Genomic DNA, 22,691 nt, shown 5'->3' with positions numbered 1-22,691 from the left:
AATGGGTGGGCTTTTTTTTTTACTGACTTCTGAAGACAACCACTTACACTGAAGTAAACCATCATGTAACTAAATTCAGCTACTGCAATAGTTGACATATATATGTATGTAATAACTACAAAACAAGCACCCAGTCAGTCACATCTCTGGGTCACTCATTATCTTGCTTCCATGTACTATTAAGATGTACCAAGGGTGTAAGAGACAGTAAAGTCGTGGAAGTTATGTGCCTTTAGTTTGGTAATTTCCGTTGTTGGGCGGAAGTTTATTTTGAAAGGAAGGTTGACGGGGGAGGAGAAAAAGAAAAGAAGAAAACCAAAACGGTGCTTGAACGGAAGACAGACGCACGAATGAGCTGAAAGATAAACGAAAAGGAAAGGGTTTAGCTTCGGTCAGATTGGGGAACAAGGTTTGTGAAGAATATTTATGTTTCTAAAATGTATTGGTATTTTAAGTTGTAAAAATGGACAATTACACAAATAAGTTATGGTGGTTCGTTAACACGGTGTCCTTTATTTTTATTTTTACTCCCTTCAGCTCTTACGTTGGTTTAAGGTAACAAAGGACAATAAAGGAAAGTTACAAAACCATCAGTTTTAGGCTTTTTCTTCGACCGGATGCTACAGTAAGAGCTTGAACCGCCGCCGCCATGCTGCGCCTCGTTGTCTCAACGTAAAAGAGCTACTCTCAGCGGACAGCAGGTGGCAGAAGCTGGTTTAAATAATTGAACAGAATAAACAAAGCTACATGGAGAATGGAAGATTCACAAGGTGCATCTGTAATTCTTAAGGACATTAATGAACAGATTCCCAGTCCACAAAGGGAAATTGAGGAATTTGAGACTTTGCTTCAAAATGAAAGTGAAATTGAAGGGCAAGACGTAAAGGAAACAATTTTACGTAAAGAAGAACTGTTGGCTGAGCTACAGAGTAAAGTCCAGAATGTGATGGATGTGCCTCGCCGCTCTGAAAGAGTTAAAAGCACCAACAGAAAGGATGTTAGCTTACCAAAGAGAAGAAGCATGTAAAAAGGAAAAGAGACTCTTAATGTTATACGAGCAGTGGAAAATGCAAGCACGTGAGACAAGAGAAAGACTAAAGTCAGATATACCTGAAACACAACTATCAACTCTTGCAGACTTATTAGAAAAGGGAAGGGATGATGTCAAGAAACTTTATGCAGAAATAAGGACCCTTGTGACACCATCAGCTGACTTAAGAAGAAAGGTTGACGCGTGTGAAGCTGTGACTCGTGATGTCATGAAAATCATCTTTGAAAGATTAACTGGCATTGATGGGGACTTTGATGCAGATCATGAAAGAAATCGTCTACGTGAGCTTCTGGATTGTGACTATGCACTGTCCATTTATGGCTCCACTGCTGCACAGTCCAGCAGCACCCACCATTCTTCTACTTCATATCTTGCCTCAAAACGGGTTGACGCCGCAGCAGAACTAGCGGCAAAGGAGACTGAATACAAGATTGCGCAAGAAGAACAAAGGCAGAAAGAAAAAATAAAGGCTCTAGAAGAGCAACATAAGAAAGAAATGGATATACAACGATCTGAATTGGACCGCCTGCGGGCTGAAAGGGACGTTGAAGCAGCTCGAGCCAGGTTGGAAGTCTACAACAAGGAAATATCACACATATGTGATCTCCAGTCAGTCAGAAGCGAGCAGCTGAGCCCAGGTTCCATTCCAAAGCCCTCTGTGTCACCCCCTCTTAACGCAACTATGTTGTCACCCTCCCCTGGAGTCACTCAATTTGCACAGGCATTTCAAGACAGTATAATGCTAAATAGACTTCCCACACCAGAGCCAACAGTGTTCAGTGGTGAGCCAATCCACTTTATCGAATGGAAATCCACATTCATGTCACTGATTGATCGAAAGGGTATCTCTGCTGCAGATAAGCTGTATTACCTAAAAAAATATGTGAGTGGTCCAGATCGTCAATGCTTAGAAGGAATTTTCTATAGAAATGATGAAGAAGCTTACAGAGATGCCTGGAAAAAACTTAACCAGCGGTATGGCCAGGCATTTGTTATTCAAAGGGCATTCAGAGAGAAGCTGTCAAGCTGGCCAAAAATACAATCTAAAGATGCTGAAGGACTGAGGACCTTCGCAGACTTTATAAATGCATGTTGGCTTGCAATGCCTCATGTGAAGGGACTAGAAATATTGAACGACTGTGAAGAAAATCAAAAACTGCTTCAGAAGTTGCCTGACTGGGTATCTACCAGATGGAATCGCTACGTCACAACGGCTCTTATGGAAGGTAAAGGCTTTCCTAGCTTCAGTGATTTTGCTACATTTCTGTCACTGGAAGCAGATGTGGCCTGCAACCCAGTCACCTCCATTCATTCACTTCGCTCTTGTGAAACAACCAGTGACAAAGGGAATGTAAAATATGTTAAAAGGAACAAAGCAAGTGTATTCAGCACAAAAACAACTGAGCACAACTTCAAACAAGTGATTAAACCACAGTTTAGATCTCCATGCATGTTATGCCAAGACACACATCAGCTCCACAAGTGCTCAAACCTCATGAGCATGTCCTTAGAAGATAGAAGGACATATGTGAAGGATAACAAACTGTGTTATGGCTGTTTGAAACAAGGGCACAGTGCAAAGGATTGCAGACACCGTCTCACTTGTGACATCTGCACCAAAGTTAGTTATGGAGTTCCACAAGGTTCTGTGCTAGGACCGATTCTGTTCACCCTGTACATGCTTCCTTTAGGATATATCATTAGGAAGCACTCTATTAATTACCACTGCTATGCGGATGACACTCAGTTATATCTATCTATTAAACCTGTTAACACAAACCAGTTAACCAGACTTCAAGCCTGTCTAACTGACATAAAGGCTTGGATGACCAGTAACTTTTTACTTTTAAACTCGGAGAAAACAGAAGTCATTATATTTGGGCCTAAAAATCTCAGAAATAACTTTTCTAAAATTATAGCTACTCTAGATGGCATAGCCCTGGCCTCCAGCACTACTGTAAAAAACCTTGGAGTTATTTTTGACCAGGACATGTCCTTTAACTCACACATAAAACAAATTTCTAGAACTGCATTCTTTCACCTGCGCAACATTTCCAAAATTAGGAACATCCTGTCTCAAAATGATGCAGAAAAACTAGTCCATGCGTTTGTTTCCTCAAGGCTAGATTACTGTAACTCATTACTATCTGGATGTCCTAATATCTTAATAAAAAGCCTCCAATTAATCCAGAATGCCGCAGCCAGAGTCCTGACAGGAACTAGCAAGAGAGATCATATTTCTCCTATATTGGCTTCTCTTCATTGGCTCCCTGTAAAATATAGAATAGAATTTAAAATCCTTCTTCTCACATACAAATCCCTTCATAATCAAGCTCCTTCATACCTTAAAGACCTCATAGTACCATATTATCCCAATAGACCACTTCGCTCTCAGAGTGCAGGCCTACTTGTGGTTCCCAGAGTTCTCAAAAGCAGAATGGGAGGCAGAGCCTTTAGCTATCAAGCTCCTCTCCTGTGGAACCAGCTCTCAGCCTGGGTTCAGGAGGCAGACACTCTCTGTACTTTTAAGGCTAGACTTAAAACCTTCCTCTTTGACAAAGCATATAGTTAGGGCTGGCTTCAGGCAACCCTGAACCATCCCTTAGTTAGTTATGCTGCTATAGGCCTAGACTGCCCGAGGACCATTGGTGCACTGAGCTCCCCTACCCTAAACCCCCCCCCCCCCCGTCTCTCCCACCTCATGTATATTCCACCATTGAATGTTACTAACCTTGTGCTCTCTCTCCCCTAGTTTGTGCTCTCTCCCTCCCTCTCTCTCTCTCTCTCTCTGTACCTTCTGCAGGTGTCCCTGGTCCTGGAGCTGTATATTACTGATGTGCAGTTACTGGCCCCACCAACTTGCAGTGTCTATTTGTTGTTTATTGTTGCTGTTCTTTTCTCTCTGCTCTATCCACTCACCCCAACCGGTCGAGGCAGATGGCCGCCCAAACTGAGCCCGGTTCTGCTGGAGGTTTTTTTCTTCCGTTAAAGGGAGTTTTTTCCTCTCCACTGTCGCCAAGTGCTTGCTCATAAGGGAATTGTTGGGTTTTTAGTTTTAGTTTTTGTAAAGTGCCTTGAGATGATTTGTATTGTGATTTGGCGCTATACAAATAAAATTGAATTGAATTGAATTGAATTATTCACTGGAACACAGAAAGGGACTGCTCTACATTCAACATCACACCAAAAGAACAGCCTCCCACACGTCGTGGAATTTTGGCCACAGTTGCAGCAATATATGATCCCCTTGGATTTGTCGCCCCTTATCTGCTCAAAGGAAAAAGAATCCTACAAGAAATGTGCCGCCAAGGAACTGGATGGGATGACCCGCTGTCTGACCAGCTGAAGCCAAGGTGGGAGTGTTGGAAAATGGATCTCATCAATCTGAAAAGATTGGAAATAGCTAGATGTTATGTGCCTGCAGACTTTGGAGACGTTGTAAAAAGGGAATTACATCATTTTTCAGATGCAAGCACAACAGGATATGGACAATGTTCCTATTTGAGGCTGACAAACAAGAAAAGAGATGTTCACTGTGTTTTTGTCATGGGCAAGGCTCGTGTCTCTCCCACTAAAGTCACCACAATTCCAAGATTAGAACTCACTGCAGCAACAGTTTCAGTCACCGTCAGTAACATGCTAAAGGAAGAGCTGCTGTACAACAGTGTGGAAGAGTTCTTCTGGACAGATTCAAAGGTCATTCTTGGTTACATAAACAATGAAGCCAGACGTTTCCACACCTTTGTTGCCAACAGGGTGCAGAAGATCCGCAGCAGCACATCAGCTCAGCAATGGTTTTACGTCCCCACCTGTGAAAACCCTGCAGACAAGGCATCTAGAGGTACAACAGTAAATTAACTGCTGTCATCCAACTGGCTCACAGGTCCAGAATTCTTGTGGGAAAGAGAGCTACATCTGCCAGCAAAGGAAACTATGGAACATCCAGTAGGAGACCCAGAGGTGAGAAAGGTGCAAACACTGAACACACAAACTGTAACGCAAAGAAGTCTCAGTGACCGGCTGACAAAGTTCTCGTCCTGGTCCAATGCAGTCGGTGCTGTAGCACGTCTCAGAAGACATCTGCTCAAAAACAAATCAGATTCTCACTATACTGTGAATGAACGACAAAATGCAGAACGTGTGATCATCAAAGATCTGCAAACACAAACATATCAAGAAGAGATAAAGACACTGAACAAAGGCAAACCACTGCCCAGCAGCAACAAACTGCATCATTTGGATGTCTTCTTAGACAAGGACGATTTGCTCAAGGTGGGAGGTCGACTGCATCGATCATCACTTCCCAATTCATTCAAACACCCAACGGTCATTCCCAGAGAGCACCACATTACAAAACTGATAATTGCACACTGCCATAGTAAGGTTAGCCATCAGGGAAAAGGCTTCACAATAAACGAAATTCGAGCCAGCGGCTATTGGATCCCGAGACTGGGTCAAGCTGTTGCATCTTACATCCGCCAGTGTGTGTTTTGTCGGAGACTAAGGAGGCCTGTGGAAGGACAGAAAATGAGTGAGCTCCCCTCAGAAAGAATGGAAAATTCCCCGCCCTTCACATATTGTGGCATGGATATTTTTGGCCCATTCTTATCTAAACAAGGAAGAAAGGAACACAAACGGTATGGCCTCCTCTTTACATGTTTCTATTCACGTGCAGTTCATGTAGAAATGTTAGAGGATATGTCAACTGATGCCTTCATCAATGGACTGCGATGCTTTATTGCACTACGAGGCTTAGTCAGACAAATTAAATGTGATCAGGGCACTAATTTCGTGGGTGCTAAAAATGAACTGAATGCAGCTCTACAAGAGGTTGATACTAACAAAATAGCAACCTTCCTTGCAGAAAAACTGTGATTTTGTTATGAACACACCTCATGCAAGTCATGCTGGTGGAGTGTGGGAGCGCCAAATAAGGACTGTCAGAAACATTCTTAATGCCACGCTTGCTCTTTCACTAGGCCGGCTCAATGATGCTTCCTTAAGAACCTTTTTATATGAGGCAGCAGCAATTGTAAATAGTCGCCCCCTTACAACAGACAATCTCAATCACCCAAACAGTTTGGAGCCACTCACTCCAAATCACCTTGTCACCATGAAATCCACAACTGCGCTGCCTCCACCAGGTGAGTTTGCAAAGGAAGATCTGTATGCACGAAAGAGATGGCGCCAAGTGCAGCATCTAGCGGAACAGTTTTGGAGTCGCTGGAGAAAGGAGTATCTACACAACATTATGATCAGACAACGATGGCATAAACCTAAGAGAAATATTCAAGTAGGAGACATAGTGATGGACAAGGATGACATGCAACCACGGTTGGTGTGGAGACTTGGAAGAGTCTCAGAGACGGTAATTGATAAAGATGGACTCGTCAGAACAGCGAAAGTAATTCTTGGAGATAAGAATCTGAGCAGAAAGGGTGAACGCTTGAGCAAAGTGTCTGTAGTAGAGCGTCCAGTTCACAAATTAGTTCTTCTATTAGAGGCATGAATTCAAGGGATTATGAATGGTTTGTGTTAAATGTTTAGAGAAATGTTTAAGATGTTCGTAATTTGTCATGAAGGGTTATTTCATGTTAAGAAATTGTTTGTTTTAAGCTCTTATATGTTACAACAACAAACAATTTGGTGGGAGTGTAAGAGACAGTAAAGTCGTGGAAGTTATGTGCCTTTAGTTTGGTAATTTCCGTTGTTGGGCGGAAGTTTATTTTGAAAGGAAGGTTGACGGGGGAGGAGAAAAAGAAAAGAAGAAAACCAAAACGGTGCTTGAACGGAAGACAGACGCACGAATGAGCTGAAAGATAAACGAAAAGGAAAGGGTTTAGCTTCGGTCAGATTGGGGAACAAGGTTTGTGAAGAATATTTATGTTTCTAAAATGTATTGGTATTTTAAGTTGTAAAAATGGACAATTACACAAATAAGTTATGGTGGTTCGTTAACACGGTGTCCTTTATTTTTATTTTTACTCCCTTCAGCTCTTACGTTGGTTTAAGGTAACAAAGGACAATAAAGGAAAGTTACAAAACCATCAGTTTTAGGCTTTTTCTTCGACCGGATGCTACAAAGGGAATATTTTTGCAAACTCCACACAGAAAGGCCCCTACCAGGTTTCAAACCAGGAACCTTCTTGCTGTGAGACAACAGTGCTATCCACCAATCCACCACACTACCCACAAAAGTAGATATTGTATACATAATTCGTGTTGATTATGAGCATAATCCCTAACCTTTGTAAAATGAAATAATGAATAATGAAAACAGCAGATTGAAGCCATCATTAAGTCATATAAGACAAAACTCTGCACTAAATGTGAAAAAGATATATTTTACTAGTTGTTACAAGAAAGAAAGCAGTTTTTACCAAACTACTGCACTCTTCCTTTACCAATACACACATAATATGCAATTTTTCTGTTTTTGTATATATCTACATCTAAAAAACTCTGAAGCTAAATTAACATCTATGCAATCAATAATGTTTACCAACGGTGATGTTAATAAAGACAAAAGAATTCAGCAGGCAGTTTTGCTCATGGGCAGCAACAAAGTATGAAATGTATGAAAAACAATGTGTAAGAGAGTCACACATTTTGTTTTGCATTTTCAGTAACAGCTGAGCTCTTAACATGTTGGGCCCAGTGCACTGGTTTTTGAAGGTTGGAATTAGATCAGCTGTTTAAGTACAAATAAACTCAATATCTCACTTTACTCTTCACCAGATGTCACACAAGCTCTGTTACAGTTCAATTATTTCCATCTGCACGAAATGCTCAAGGCTACAGCTTTGATATGCCATTTTTCCACCGGAGGCCATGCTTTGTGAACTCAGACTGATTGCACCAAGACTCCAAAACTTAAATTACACAGACTGAAGCAGGCAGGAGAGGAGAGATATGGTGTGCTTACCTAATGCCTCTTACTGTAAACAGCTGATAAAGTACACTGTGTGTGTCAGTCTAAATCCTTGTTTCTGCACTAGGGGGAGATAGAGGAACATTTCACTAAGCTATTTTGGTTTTCTGAACTATCTAACAACATATTAATAAAACGACTATAGCTTGTCATAGATATAACATGCTAATGGGGCATGGCAACCTGTCTGCAAGAAGGTTCTGGTTTTGAATCCCATTCTACCCAGGGTCTCCCTGTGCCTTCACCCTTGCCAGTCCCAAGCCTGAATCAAAAGGAGGAAGGTTGGGTGTCAGGCTTGCAACCTGTTCCCATGAAAATACCCCACTGCTACAGAAGTTGTGAACACTCCTTCAGCTGATGGTACTGTGATTGAATTGGAGCACTTGAAGGAGGCCTGCCAGTGATGGAGGGGGTCAGTTTATCACCCAATGTATGCCACAGCACAGGAGACCCCACTCCACTCCATATATAACATGTTGAGCTTATTGTGTCTTCTACAATTATGCTTGGAAATGATGTCTTGGCAATATATTGACCTACATGTTAGTTATTTATCGCACGCAAGGCCATATAGATTATATCGGTGATACGTACGTTTCTGTTTTTTTTTTTGGTAACGATTCATGTTTTATTATGATTTAGGCAGAGATACTTCATACACTGCAAATGTCTTTGGCAGGCTGGCTGGCTTTGCCACTTCAGTCATAGAACACAGTTTTTAGGCAGTAACTGCACATGACACTCAAGGTCCTTATGTGAAATCTGTAGCATACAAGTAGCCTTTGTATGAAAATGTTTTACAGAGATAACAACCAAAACAGATTTAATCAATGCAATCATGTTTAAAAGTGAAAAAAAATATATATATGTACAAGATATTTTCCCAGTCCCTATGTCCGTGCCATGTGTCCTGTTGTTGTTTTCTTCTTTTTTTTAAATAAACAGATTTGACAAGAAACAAGTTTATCTGTAAACACAACAGTGACATTACAAAATGCATCCTGGTAGGCCTGCACATGGTGTTTCTTTTTAAAAAGTTCACAGTCATTGTTGAATGTTTGAGTTTATTTCAAAGCTTCAGAGATAGCACACAGCTTCCTGTGAAGTTAAGAAAAAAAAAAACATTTTTAACATGCATCCAGACATGATATTGCTGTCTTTTATCTTTACTTTTAAATTCATTACTCTGTTATGTGGTTCTGCTCAGTAATGGGGTACAAACTCTTATTCTTGAGGACGCAAACAGGTATTTCAGATCTTACCGCGCTTCCTCCTTGGTCGTATCCACAAAAGCACAAATAGCTTTGTCTCTATCCAAAATCTGTTGCTTCAAGCCCTGAATGTCTTTCTCCACTTTCCGTTTAGCCTCTTCATGATCAGCTGAGGGAATCATCATACAAAAAAAAAAAAGAAATATATTACTCCAGTGAGTATGAAAAAAATGAGAATTTCAACATTTAAAATCCCTCATGTATAGTGTTTTAAGTGGAAATAAGCACTAGAGTGGCCACCAACCGTGGTCCACGAGAGATCTTCTGCCCTGCTTGTTTTCTAGCTATTACTGTCCTTCCTGTCTCTGATTGGCTGAACACACCTGATCCAGGTAATCAGCAATGGGCAGGACAGGGATAGCTGGAAAACAAGCAGGGCTGTGGCTCTTACTGACCAGGGTTGGTCACCCCTGCATTAGAAGATGATATTATCACATCTGGCCGCACTGGACCCTTGTCATTATGAAATGAAAACAGCACAGGAATCTTTGTGTTTAGGTTCTGCACAGACCTGTCTAAATAGTACTGAGTAAGCCCAACAGATCTGACCAGCTTCAATTCATCCTTTGTCTTTCAAAGGACCACCAAGATGCTTAGAAACACATTATGGTTTGTCTCATTCTCTTCTCCAGATCAATTTGATTTGCCAGTATTAATCCAGAGAAGCATGCTTTCAGCCCACAACTTATATCACCATAGGAGGCGAAACAAAAAGATGCCTTACCTTTGAGTTTGGTTATGGCCTCAGCTATACCTAACTTCTTTTTCTCAGACTCAGCCTAATAAGGAAACAGATACAACGTGTGAGCAGCTAAGTGAGATTTGTACACGAGGAGGAAAAATTCAAAAGATGCATAAATCTAATACGCAGATGTAACAGAGCACTGAAGAACAAGATAATCTAATATGCACCCTGAAAAGTTTCTGTAGATAAAGATGCAACTCCAGTTCATACACAAGTGTACACCAGCACCATTGGTGAATACGTACGCGCGCCTTACCTTCTCTGAATTGCAGGTCTGCAGACTTTTATCAAACTCCCCTGTTAATTTATCAACGCCTGCCTTCTCTGTCTTCAGCTCGTTTATTTTGGTGTTCACAGTCGTCAACGTCGACTTCAGTTCACCGATTTTTTTTTTCACCTCTGCGATGGCCTCCTCTTTCTGCTTGATCTGAGCCGAGTTCTCCAGCATGCGGGTTCTTGAATTGCGCAGCTTCATCTCCTGTTGTACAGTATAGACAATCATTGCGACCATAACACCCACACTCAGACCGACTAAAACGTGAGCGAACTTCATGATGACAGAAGCGAATCAACTGGGGAGCGAACAGGTGAAAACTACCGACGATCACTTCTGGCTCATTTCGTGTATGTATCCACAGCTGCGCACTCCTTCCCTCTGTGTGACAGTGGGTGCTGCTCCTGTAACCTGCTTTACCTGCTCAACGAGCTGGGCGTGACCACTCACCTTGTTCCTCCTCTCTCTGTTTCTGGTTGGTATGTTACGCATTTGAGTCGTGTTGCCTCCCTTAGGGCAAACAGGCCTATACAAACTGCTGAAACGCAACACTATACAGACACAATCGCCACCTTAAATAATAAATTAGGCCCAAAGGTGTTCAAATGATAGTCTGAATTCTCCTTAGTCAAGCGCAAGACCTGGACATGTCACCAGTCCATCACAGGGCCACATATAGACACACAAAGACCAACAACCATACACACTCACTCCTATGGGCAATTTAGAGTCAACCTGACATACATGTTTTTGGACTGTGGCAGGAAACCGTAGTACCTGGAGAAAACCCACGCAAGCACAGGGAGAACATGCAAACTCCACAGAAGAAGGTCCCTGATGGGTTTCGAATCTGGAACCTTCATACTGTGAGGCAAAATAACATTCTTATAATGCAGGGACTGAAAGGGGCCGGTCTGTGTGACATGTAGGCTACTTTACATTTGATGCTTGATTTTGTTGCTAATACTGCAGGACTTGGTATTATAACCAAGGGAACTAGCATTACTTAAGTAGAAGGTGTAAGATAGGCCTAAATTGATATAGGGTTACAAATTAATAACAAGCTGCTTTTGATTTAAAAACGCATGTTTTTACAATTCAAACTAAACGAATTATAGTGTAGCGTGATGGATATTCAGTGTTAAAATGAAATAATTTAAGTCACCTGCCTAACCCATTGTTATATCAGCTCCAGTCTGTCTTTTTTGTCAGCAGATGTACGGCGGTATTAAACATAGCACTATTTACCTAATGTGTATAGACCTATTGTAATAAAGTTAGCGCAAGGTGAGCAGGACATTACAGGTGCGAGCAGGGAAAACCTGTCTCTCTGGGAGTTGCGCAGGAAAGGGGCGTTTCTAATTCCAGAGTTTGGCAACGCTGCGCAGTTTGAGTCTACACGCATGAATGCCCTGTAGGTTACAAGAGCGCAGGTGAGTCGGACTCCGTGGTTGATTGATTTCGATTCTGGAAAGGTGATGTAATGAAACCCAGGACTTGTTTACTCTGAATCTTCCATGTAAGTTACACAGACTCTGCTCTGAGACCTGCCTGGTCATCAAGGACAAAAGGAGCAGCCTATACAGCACCGGTAAATAAATCAATAAAAAAAAAATGAAGGTGCAGTTATTGGTACCTTTGATAGTACTCGTGTCCTTCGCGTTGCTGGCGACCATGAATGTGAGAAAAAAGGAGCAGGAGAAAGAAGACAGACAGAACAAGTTTCAGGATATCAAGCTGCGGGTGACCTACGATGTGCTGAGAGAGACTGAAGACGAAAAGGCAGAGACGCAGAACCTGTTGGAAAAGACCCAAAGGGAGCAGAAAGCGCTGGAGGAAAAAGTCCACATACTCCACTCAGAAGCGGATAAGAAGAAGGGTGAAGTGGACATCTGCCAGGGAGGACAGGTGGGGTAAATACGAAAGACGCAAGCAGTGATTTAGTAAGATGGTTATATTATTATTTAGTCTACCATCACCGCCTAAATACATGTCAAGGCGTAGCTTTTATTGGTTCATATTTAACCAATCTGTCATTTCCCACCACCTTCATAATAAAACAATTGGTAGTTATTGTTTTAGATAAAACTAATAGGCCTGAGGACTGCCTAACTAATGTAACTGAGGAGGAGAGATGATAGAAATGTATCGTGTTGTTTAGTAATATAGGATCAGAATTTGCATTCACATGCCAATGCTTTTCATTTTCATTTGCTTCCTTCATGAGCAGTCTGCACTATAATCTTGATGCTTCACACTGGATTAAGGTGATTCTTTATCATAAACATCACCAAAAAAAGCACAGGAATGGGATAATGTAAATGGCATTTTAAAAAGTAATACAAGTATTAGTCAGTAAGGGAGATGACCTGTCAAAGGAGGAATAATATGAAGTGTTTTTTAATCCTTGCTGACATAAAACTGACAACTCATTTCAATGTGGTGCACACAGACCCAGTTAATCCTAAAATCAAATATTTACAGTGGAAGTCAAAATGAAGTCAATGAAGTTGTATAGCTGCAGGATGTTAGTCCGTGTAGAATTGATTTCTCCAAAAGCTCAGCTTTCTTTTGCTAAGATTCTCTTTTCCATTGGCAGAAATCTGCAAAAGATGATCTGGCATCACTAGAGACAGAATTCAGTAATCTAAAAGGTAAGTGGTGCTTTTTTTGGGACTCCAGATCAAAAATGCTTGTATATTCAATAACCTAGAAAGAAAAAAAAACAAGTTTTCCCTCTTTTACTTCAAATCCATTTTAGTTGATTTCTCCTACACTTGAGTGACAGTCCTAACTTTTTTTTAAATGAAAAATAGCTGAAATCGACAAGGACATAACCAGGTGGAGGACAGAAGAGGAAACACTGAAAAAACAACTAGCAGCAAGGAGTGTTGTGTGTGACTTTGTGAAAACAGGATCCCAAGAGGCAAGGTATGATTACTACTTTTATGGATTATAAAACATTGTTGCAGGGTGTACTTAACAGCTGTAATGATTTCCAAGCATTAACAATTGTTGAACTTTCCCTTAAAGCAAACTGTGTGTCAATGAGGTCCCGAAAGAAGAGGACCCTAAGGCAGAGGTCCTCAAAAAAGAGGGACCAAAGGCAGAGGCCCCTAAACAAGAGGAGTCAAAGGTAGATGCCCCTAAACAAGAGGAGCCAAAGGCAGAGGCCCCTAAACAAGAGGAGCCAAAGGCAGAGGCCCCTAAACAAGAGGAGCCAAAGGCAGAGGCCCCTAAACAAGAGGAGCCAAAGGTAGAGGCCCCTAAACAAGAGGAGCCAAAGGTAGATGCCCCTAAACAAGAGGAGCCAAAGGTAGATGCCCCTAAACAAGAGGAACCAAAGAAAGAGGCTTCAAAACAAGAGGAACCAAAGGAAGAGCCCCCTAAAAAAGACAAGCCAAAAGCAGAGGGAGGCCCTTAAGAGGAGATGAGGTATTGGACCACGTTTTCAACTCTACAGTACTTCATCTGTTAAAGAAATAGTTTGGGCATGTGTCAACCAGAGGATGTAGTTTTACTGGGTCACCAGTTGCACAGGGAGGAGCCTCCTTCTTTTCTGTTTGTTCATTTTTATGGAACAAAATGAAGAAACGAATGTGTATGTGTCTGTATGTGCTTGTTTTTTCTATATTGTGGGGACCACAATCCCACCAAGTCCCTACTATGATTCAAATTAGGGGATGTCTGCAGGAAATACAACAAAATTAATGTGTGTGTGTGTGTGTGTGTGTGTGTGTGTGTGTGTGTGTGTGTGTGTGTGTGTAAAATACTTACTATAATAAATAGATTCTGCCATCATGCAGTTATTTGGCACTGGTTAGGATAAAGAATTGACTCACATTTGTGGTAACTGAAAAGCAAATTGGGAGAATCACTGACTTGAGAGTGATGTGGGTGGACCTGCAGGTTCCTGCTGTAAATTCACCCAGTAGTCTTTCCAGTTTGTCCTCTGCCACCTGATCTGTTTTGTGATCATGAACTTATGGCATGAAGAGATAAACTTTACTTAAGCAGTTTATATTGTCAATAATGTACTTTCTTTGAAATTGAAATAAAATATCAATAAAGCACGTTTTTCATTAAAGTAAAGTGCCATTAACGACTATTTTACATGACCATATATATTTCCTACTTTTGATCAATTTTAATTAGGTTACTTTTTTAATATTACACCCTGCAAGTGCAAATTCTGTAGAGCAGTGCCTCATTTATTCAGACCAATGGTGAAGTATTTAAAATCCTTATATAAATGTAATGATACTCATTTAGGAATAACACAATTAGTTTTTAGGTAAAAGTACATTATGTCTTTACTTTTGTAAAACTAGAGTGGTATCCATTTTGTGCTCATAGTATAGCACAAGTGTTACGTGAACAAATGCTCTAATTACATTAAAAATCACATATTGAATCTACCTGTATGGAATACTAATTGTTGTATTACTAATCTGATGTCCCAGATATATAACAATACCAGAACAATTGAGAAGTGTATCTGTTTCCCTGTAATACAAGGCCTGGGCCTGTAGAACAGCAATTGGACCACATGAATGACTTTGGGACCCAGAAAATCTTCATAGCCCAAGGCCAGAGCCTTTCCTTAGAGTGACTATTAATGAAATTTCAGTAAAATACACAAAAATGTCTTAAATCAGAAAGGCGCATCTCTGCTTTAAGATAATATAAAGGGCTCCTCATTGCCTACTCTCCCTCTTAAGTTAATTCAGCTTTATGGTCATTTTGGAGGTCATAGGTTGTGGTGCTGTTGAAATGTTGAACTTTCAGGGTTGCTAGATATCACAAATACTTTGCATCACAAAATTACAGCATTGAATCAATAGCTCTCTAAAATTGTTTAAAAAAATGTAATATTGCAAATTTGATGAAGGTAGGATTTGTTGCAGGACTGTTGTATTAGACTGAAAAGATGTCACTTTCTGTAAACTGCACACTGTGGTCAACACACACACCTCATTGTTTTTCAGGATTGTTAACATTATCAATATATGAGAATGACCAACACGAAACACACAGTATATTGTACTGTGTGTCAGGGTGTGAGGCTTAACAGACATAATGTTGTGAAATACCACTAACCTGTGTCCTGGTTTGTACAGGTAATGATAGGTAATGATTAAACTATGAGTGTGAGAGAGGGGGGAAGAGAAATTTTATTACGTCAGAGTGTGGTTAAATGTCTTCATTGTTAAAATATGTAGATCTAATTCAGACCTCAAAGCAGGCTGTAAACCTACATCAGTATTTGCTAAGAAATACAAATAGATTCAAACCAGCAAAAGAGACTAAATTCTCCAGTGTCTGTTTGTGTCATAGTTCAACACCATATGTACCTCGGATTCATGTCTTTTTCTGCAGTGCTGCATGCTTTTTGGCCTTTAGTTTTCATTGTTGTATTTTTTCTTCTGTTAGATAATTCTTCCACCTCCTATGCTGAAAATACAAAGATAGGTATTGAATAATCGTTGTTAACCTTGTCTGCCTTTTTATTTTTTAGTGACCCTGCCTTGGGGCGTGTGTGTGTGTGTGTGTGTGTGTGTGTGTGTGTGTGTGTGTGTGTGTGAGAGGGAGAGAGAGAGAGAAACCAAATCACTGACCAATTAGATGGCAGAAAGCCTTTGTCTGTCAGTACCTATAACCTTCACTCTGTTATCCTGATGAGGCTCTGCCTCCCCGTTTGTGTTCAGACTGATCACAAAGCTTCATTCATTCTGGTAGGGTGTAAATTTTTAATAAAAAGCTATGTTCTTTTTGGTGTGTGAAATTCACTTTGAACTTAACCACAGAGGACACTAAGAGAAATTAACATTTTAATCACAAAAACTATGCAAATTTTTCTTTTTCTTTTTCACTATTTTCTCTCTGATCATTCTACCTCCAATAGCAATTTATGTTCCCTTAATTCACCATATGTGAAAATGAATGACTTAACTCTTCCTGGATTATGCCCCTTTTTTAAACTTGTCCAGTCAGATATGTTTTAGAGCTGTACACTGCATGTGAAAATACATCAGGAAAACTGATTCATGTGTTAGCTAAATATGGACTCCAGATTATCTGTTCAACCAAACACTGACTTCCTCAAAATTTTGATCCTTGGACCTTTAGTATGTCAGTAAAACAGCATAACAACTTTGAGGCTCTGATTAAATCAGAGGTTACCATAAATCAGAGTTACCATGTGCTTACTGTAAGAGAGACCCATAAAATGATTTCTGAGAGAATTTTCCACTGGGTCATGCAAAGGATTCCACATATAGTTTCTATTTTAATCATTTTCAGTCATATATTATCCTGGCATCTCTCACTTTGTCTCACACTATCCTTCATCTGTTGGAGATTAAAACACTACCCCCAGGCCCACAATTAGGCAATCAGAGGGCTATCATTCCGCCCCAGTAGCCTCACAAGGTCAGCGTCATACCAGGAGAGGGTACAGAGATGGCAGAGGGGGAGGGGGGAGTCATTAAACAAGATTCAGCTCCATGAAATGTAACATCTAATCAGATGTGCATATACAGAGGTGTTTAACATTTGAAAATGAAAAAAAAATACTTACTACAGAAAGTCAAGAGCTGGTACTACTATAAAGTCTTTCAAGCTCACAGTGCACTTCTTACAGTGTACTGCTTTCTGCTGAATAAGAACGAAATCCTGACTTGCCCACAGGTGTTACATTCTTCAGCATCCATCATTTCTGGCAGATGACAATAATAACATCACTAATCACACTGAGAGCCAGAGGTAAACCTTGACTGTATAGTGTTTAGCATATTGTCTTGATTTTATATATCTAACATGATGAGCAAATCTTAATGGTCAGTGACCCTTTTATTTATTACTTTTCTTAATCTTACTCACAGTACAACATTTTAAGTTTTTACTAAGATAGAAAAACACATCATGTATGACACATCTCATAATAGTAGTTTAGGAAGAAATAAGATAACACTTCAAGTTAAAAAAACCCCTAAAAATAGTAATAAAAGTTACTTCAAGGGACAGAAGCATTAGCAGCAAAATGTACTTTCAGCACAACATGTAAAATAGGCAGTTAATTAGGCAGCAACTACTACTCAGTCTTATATTATTAGATTATTAACATTATTGCATTATTGTGTTTGCAGACTTTTATGTTGTAGCTATCTGAAATAAAGCATTTTTTCTATGTACAACTAATTTCCCATATTTTATAAGCCAAGCATATATTTTATGTATAAAAAGTAGTCACTGACATTGAGAGCATCGCTTAGGTACAACACTGTTCAAATCCACAGATACTATTTTATAATATCTCCTTATACAAATGTTATACTTTGGTACTCCAAATTTTAAAGTCTCTTTTCCCTTATTTTATCAGATTTCCAGTGCAAAATAGACTTGTCTGGGTATAGAGAAGGCATATCTTCTTCATATCTATTATTTGTTTTATTTTTAAAGGAGACAGGTTACAGCTTAGTGAAGTGACCGTCATGTGTTCACATTTGTCCTCCCTACAGGCAATAACTGCAGTGATGTGTAGGCTATGAGTGTGAGTGAGGGGACTCACAGTAGGATGAACATCACATCTATTGATCAGGTTAATGTCAGGGAGGAAAGGCTGCAGGCCACAGAAGCTGATCAATATACCCCTAATTACATGGGGCACTGTATGTGTGTGTGTGTGTATACGGGTGTGTTACTGAAAGACTGTGTGTGCTCCCAAACTCACAGGGTTGTATATATAAATGCTGTGGCAGTGAGGGATTGCTCACACAGATTGTAGCACATGCATATTTTATAGATAGCTATGAATTACTTTTTTTTTTTTAACTTTTTTATGTTTGACATCAAAAACAAAACACACATAAACCCATTTTTTACTTTAACACCTTGTTTATTGAGATTTATACTCACAGGACAGAACGTCATGTCAGGAGAAAGAGCTGGTAAGTAGTTTTGTGTTTTTATTTGCATGTGTTTAGTTTTGTGAACTCTGGCTCACTCTGGTTTTACTGTCTGTTGTGTCCTAAAATAAACTGATACATGATCCTAAGTAGCAACAGCATTTCAGATTCCCTGTGTTAGTAAGGCCGTCCTCTCAAGGCCTTTTGTATGCTGTATTCCCCTTGTGTTGGACAGGTTTTTTAGGTCTTTTTTTTTCTGTGTTATAGAGACTGTGTTTTGGGGCATCTCTTACATTCAGCCTTAAACAGATTTGTGATGTTTCCAGTATTTATCACTGTTACTATGTTTTCTGTTCTCACTGCTGTCTCTCTTCATCTGCCACAGACTTTTAGAGTCTCTGAGGCTCTGGCTGGCTAGAGGCTGTGTGATATGTTTGATATTCGGTTGTTCTTGTGTTTTATCATGTCAACTAAATATCAGACATATTCCTACAGAGTCTAGCACTGACTTCTATCCATCTTGTTCCATCACTTGAAGAAAGCCGGATGTTCAGGTAAATGGTTTTGGACTAAATATTAATGGTTTTTGTAATAAATGTTTTTTTCTAAATATTACAGAATATCATTGTACTAGAAGTGCAAGTAAGTAGCAAGTAGTGTGCATTATTACTATGGTACTGTGTCACCTTCAGAAATAAATACAATAACATACATTAACAATGTTTTGTTAATTATAAAAAGTTCTGTTTTTATTATGTATAAAAAATAAACACATTGACCATGAAGATCAAATTTTACTGTTTACATGCTCTCTCAGACATGCTGTCTACCTGCAAACGTTTTAACAAGATTTACAACTCTTCGTATTTTTCATACAATGGCACCCAAGTATGCAAACATATCTTACTCCTTGAGCAAATAGGCGTTACTGGTACTACAGGTTTGTGACTACAGGAATAAAGCTTCATACATACACAACTGCAAACATTTTATTCTCTTTTACTGATAACAGCCGTCCCATTAATGTGATCCAGCTAAACTTGATGAGTTTGTTCTGCTTCTTTTTCAGTAGGTATGCATACCTAAGGCCTTTTTAAAATCCATGCAGGACATGAATAACACCTGATTTTTTTTTTTTGTCAACATAGTTCGAAAAGATTTGTTACTGTCTCCACACTGCTGAAATCACAACCAATTACATCAAGCATTTGAGCTATATACTTTAGTTACTATTTTTATACATGATTTCATTCATTTTATGTGGTCTCTTTCATTCAGTTAATTCAAAGGAATTTCCTATATACAGGTCCATTTAGTATTTTCATTTTTACTTCACAACTACAGTTGTTTACTGAATGCAATTGTTTTATGCTGACAGTAACTAGAAAGCTGCATAACAGGTTCGGGTACATGGATGCCATCTGAGAGACTCAGAGAGACTCAGAGAGACTCAGGCTAAAAATGTGAACACACATGAATATTGTATTACAATGTGTATGATGCAGCACTAGAGGGCGTCTGGGCTGAGTGCACATGTGTCTACAGGTACTGTAGCAAGCATTGTGTCCTTAATTTCTAGTCACTGTAATACTTTCATTGTGAGCTAAAATGAATTGTGTGACATGAATTGACATGTATGAATTAATGAACAGGCCTACTGGGCACATGCCCAGGGGCCCAAAGGGTCAGGAGGACCTAGAAGAGAACCATGAAGAGAAAGTCTAGAAACAATAACAAAATGCAGAGGAAAAAATTGTTTCAAAACAGCTACAAAGAGATACAAAACCACTGAAAACAGACACTCACTGACTACAAAGAGAAAAAATATGCTAAAGCAATGTAAAGCGATGACCAAAATATGAAAAATTGCAAAAAAATAGAAACAAAACAAATAATTATAGGTGCAAGATGAATATTAAGAGATGTAAAACAAGTGAAGATGGGCACAAAATGGCTAAATAGACCCAAGAGACAGATAAAAACCACAAAAGGACACAAACCTATGGCAATTCACATGGTTACTTCTACAAAGTAGCTGATATAGGGGCCCAATTTCTCATTATCCATCCATAAGAATAGGTTAAGGTTAGAGAAAGCATCTGGGTAGTAAAGTCTACTTCAAAAGTGACGAATCTGTATGTGTCCGTGTGGATGTTTGTGCATGTGCCTGTTATCAGAGACTCAAGGTGGCTTATTCAAACAGGTCCCAGCATAAAGAAACACTGAAACCCATCCTCTAACACAAAAAACCCCATCAAATTGAACCAAGAAAATGTCCAAAATCGCACTCCCTCTCCTTCTTCTGAAAAACAAAATGATGCAAAACCAAGTCAATGTCAGAAAACGTTAGTAGGAAAATTAAATTAGTGTTTGCTGTAAAATGTAAAAGCATATTTTAAATGTTATTTTCATGATGAGCCATTAACAATATTAGATAAAACTGAATTAACAAAGTGATGTACATCAGTGAATTTGATCAGTCTATTATAAGTGAAAGATAAAAAAAAGTCTAGAGGATCTTTAGGATCTCTATTTAGACACAGTTCAGAGCTTAATAATAAAATCAGCCTTGTTCACTAAATGTCACATTAAATAAGCATACATACATCTGGATGCTGAGCAGGGGTCAAAGGTTTGAGTTTATAGATGTACACACACATGCAGCTCCAGTGTAGGACAATAGGCCACTGGCTGGTTGTCCTATGGATGGTGTCACCAGTGTGATCTACAGATAGAGTCAAAAGGCACCTCCTGAGACAAATGTTATCTGAAAGAGTGCACACTGTATACTCTGGGGCGATTTCTGTGGAACAGTGCAAGAGGCAATGACGAAAATTGTAATAATAATGCTTGTGTATATGCGTGTGTGTGTGTGTGTGTGTGCACTATATGTGTCTGTGTGCACAGATATAGAAAAGTAATTAGAGAGTGAGGGAAGGTGGACAAATAGCGATGAAGACAGTAGAGATAAAGACAGAGATGAAGAGATAAAGACATGCTGTAGCAGTATAAAAGCTGAGACCAAAGGGAGAGAGCACATCAGTAGCACTGCAAAGGAGACAGAGAAAGCCAAAAGGAGAAAAGTGGCAATCGAAAAAAAAAAGAACAAGAGATTGAATGAAAGCAAGAGGAGCAGACAAGAGAAGAACTGAAATAAAATACAGCAACAAAGAATTTTATATAACAGAGGACTGAAAACTGCAGAATAGGTAAGATTCACAGCTTGACATTTCACTCATCTGGTTATTACATTTGTGACGTAAGTGATGTATTTTAATCTGTGTACTGTGTGTTTTCTGAGATGGCAAACACAGCAGGAGCAGTGATCTTGGCTTCACTCTTGTTCATGAGCACCACTGTGCCGTGCTTTTCTGTGTACAGCAGTGGAGAGTGCTTCTTCAATACCAAAGGTACTTTGTAAATATGTAAATGTACATGTGTGGTTGAAATGTCTCCTATAAACTGTTCATCACTGGACACAAATAATTAATTAGGTACATTTACTGTATTGGGCCACTGAAGTGCAACTTTTTGTTACTTAATATTTCAACCTCCAAAAAAAATATTTATAGTTTGTAAATGCAGTTTCAATTAAAACATTAGTAACACTAAAACTATAATATACTATGTGTAATAATATAACTCTATGAAGGGACAAATTGCATGATGTCTATTTTGACTTCTAAAAAAGCACATTTGCTGACAATGCCTCCTACTTTGAGGATTTTTGCAGCATCACTGTGCATGTTACAATAACTAATATTTTCATTTTCAGGGAGCTGTGAGCACATGGGGCAGGTGTATGGGATCGGAGAAAGCTGGATCACCAGTGACTGTTACCAGTGTGTCTGTATGGAGCCGTTTGGAGTAGGATGTTGTGACCAGTGAGTCTGTATTCCTGTCTTTCACACACTGTTACACATTCTCATGTGTAACAGTGAATGTGTAACAGAAATTTGGATGTAGTGTTTATCCTAATCTAACTCAAATCTTCCCTGCAGGGGAGCTAAACCTGTGGACTATCCAGACTGGTGTGAACTCATCCGTAAACCTGGCTCTTGCACCAGTGTTGCAGTGATGAGAGCCAATCATAAATTACCGTGCCTCTGGGGACGAGACAGTCTCAGACCAGCTGCAGGCCAACCATGGAAATCTGACAATGATCCTTTATTTTGAGTACCGCAAGTAATGCAAAGGGTCCCAATACAGCAATGTGTGATGTTTATTTGGATTTAGTACATAAAGATCAAATGCAGAATTAGATTTTAAGAGACTAAACTTTGCTGAATTTTACAAGAAAATCTGTAAGCTACAAAATGAATTATCTTTTAATTCAGTTTATACATATAATTTTCCATTTTAAATTGTACTGTCTGAATGTCTGGTTTATTTGTGACTCGTGTTTTAAGGTGAAATAAATGATATGTCTAATTTTTGGCTCTGTCAAATGAGACAATAAGTGTTCTGTGTCAAATGCTGTGGATCATTATTAATAAATAGGCCACAATTTAT

The 22,691-nt window shown here is 39.4% G+C and overlaps 2 protein-coding genes across 2 annotated transcripts; both read left to right on the top strand.

Moving 5' to 3' along the window:
• Positions 1-11,676: 11,676 nt before the first annotated feature.
• On the top strand, positions 11,677-15,760 carry LOC113136124 (FK506-binding protein 4). Its single transcript, XM_026316606.1, has 4 exons — positions 11,677-12,180; positions 12,872-12,926; positions 13,089-13,203; positions 13,306-15,760. Exons 1-4 carry the CDS (start codon positions 11,887-11,889, stop codon positions 13,694-13,696), a joined length of 855 nt encoding a protein of 284 aa, XP_026172391.1. The 5' UTR covers positions 11,677-11,886; the 3' UTR covers positions 13,697-15,760.
• Positions 15,761-21,480: 5,720 nt separating this feature from the next.
• LOC113136788 (prostate-associated microseminoprotein-like) lies at positions 21,481-22,355 on the top strand. Its single transcript, XM_026317838.1, has 3 exons — positions 21,481-21,589; positions 21,955-22,063; positions 22,181-22,355. Exons 1-3 carry the CDS (start codon positions 21,481-21,483, stop codon positions 22,353-22,355), a joined length of 393 nt encoding a protein of 130 aa, XP_026173623.1.
• The last annotated feature ends 336 nt before the right edge of the window (positions 22,356-22,691 follow it).

This window comes from Mastacembelus armatus, chromosome 16 (genome assembly GCF_900324485.2).
Source record: "Mastacembelus armatus chromosome 16, fMasArm1.2, whole genome shotgun sequence".
Taxonomy (NCBI): Eukaryota; Metazoa; Chordata; class Actinopteri; order Synbranchiformes; family Mastacembelidae; genus Mastacembelus; species Mastacembelus armatus.
Note: the sequence above shows the minus strand (reverse complement) of the source record. Positions and strands in the feature narration are given on the sequence as shown.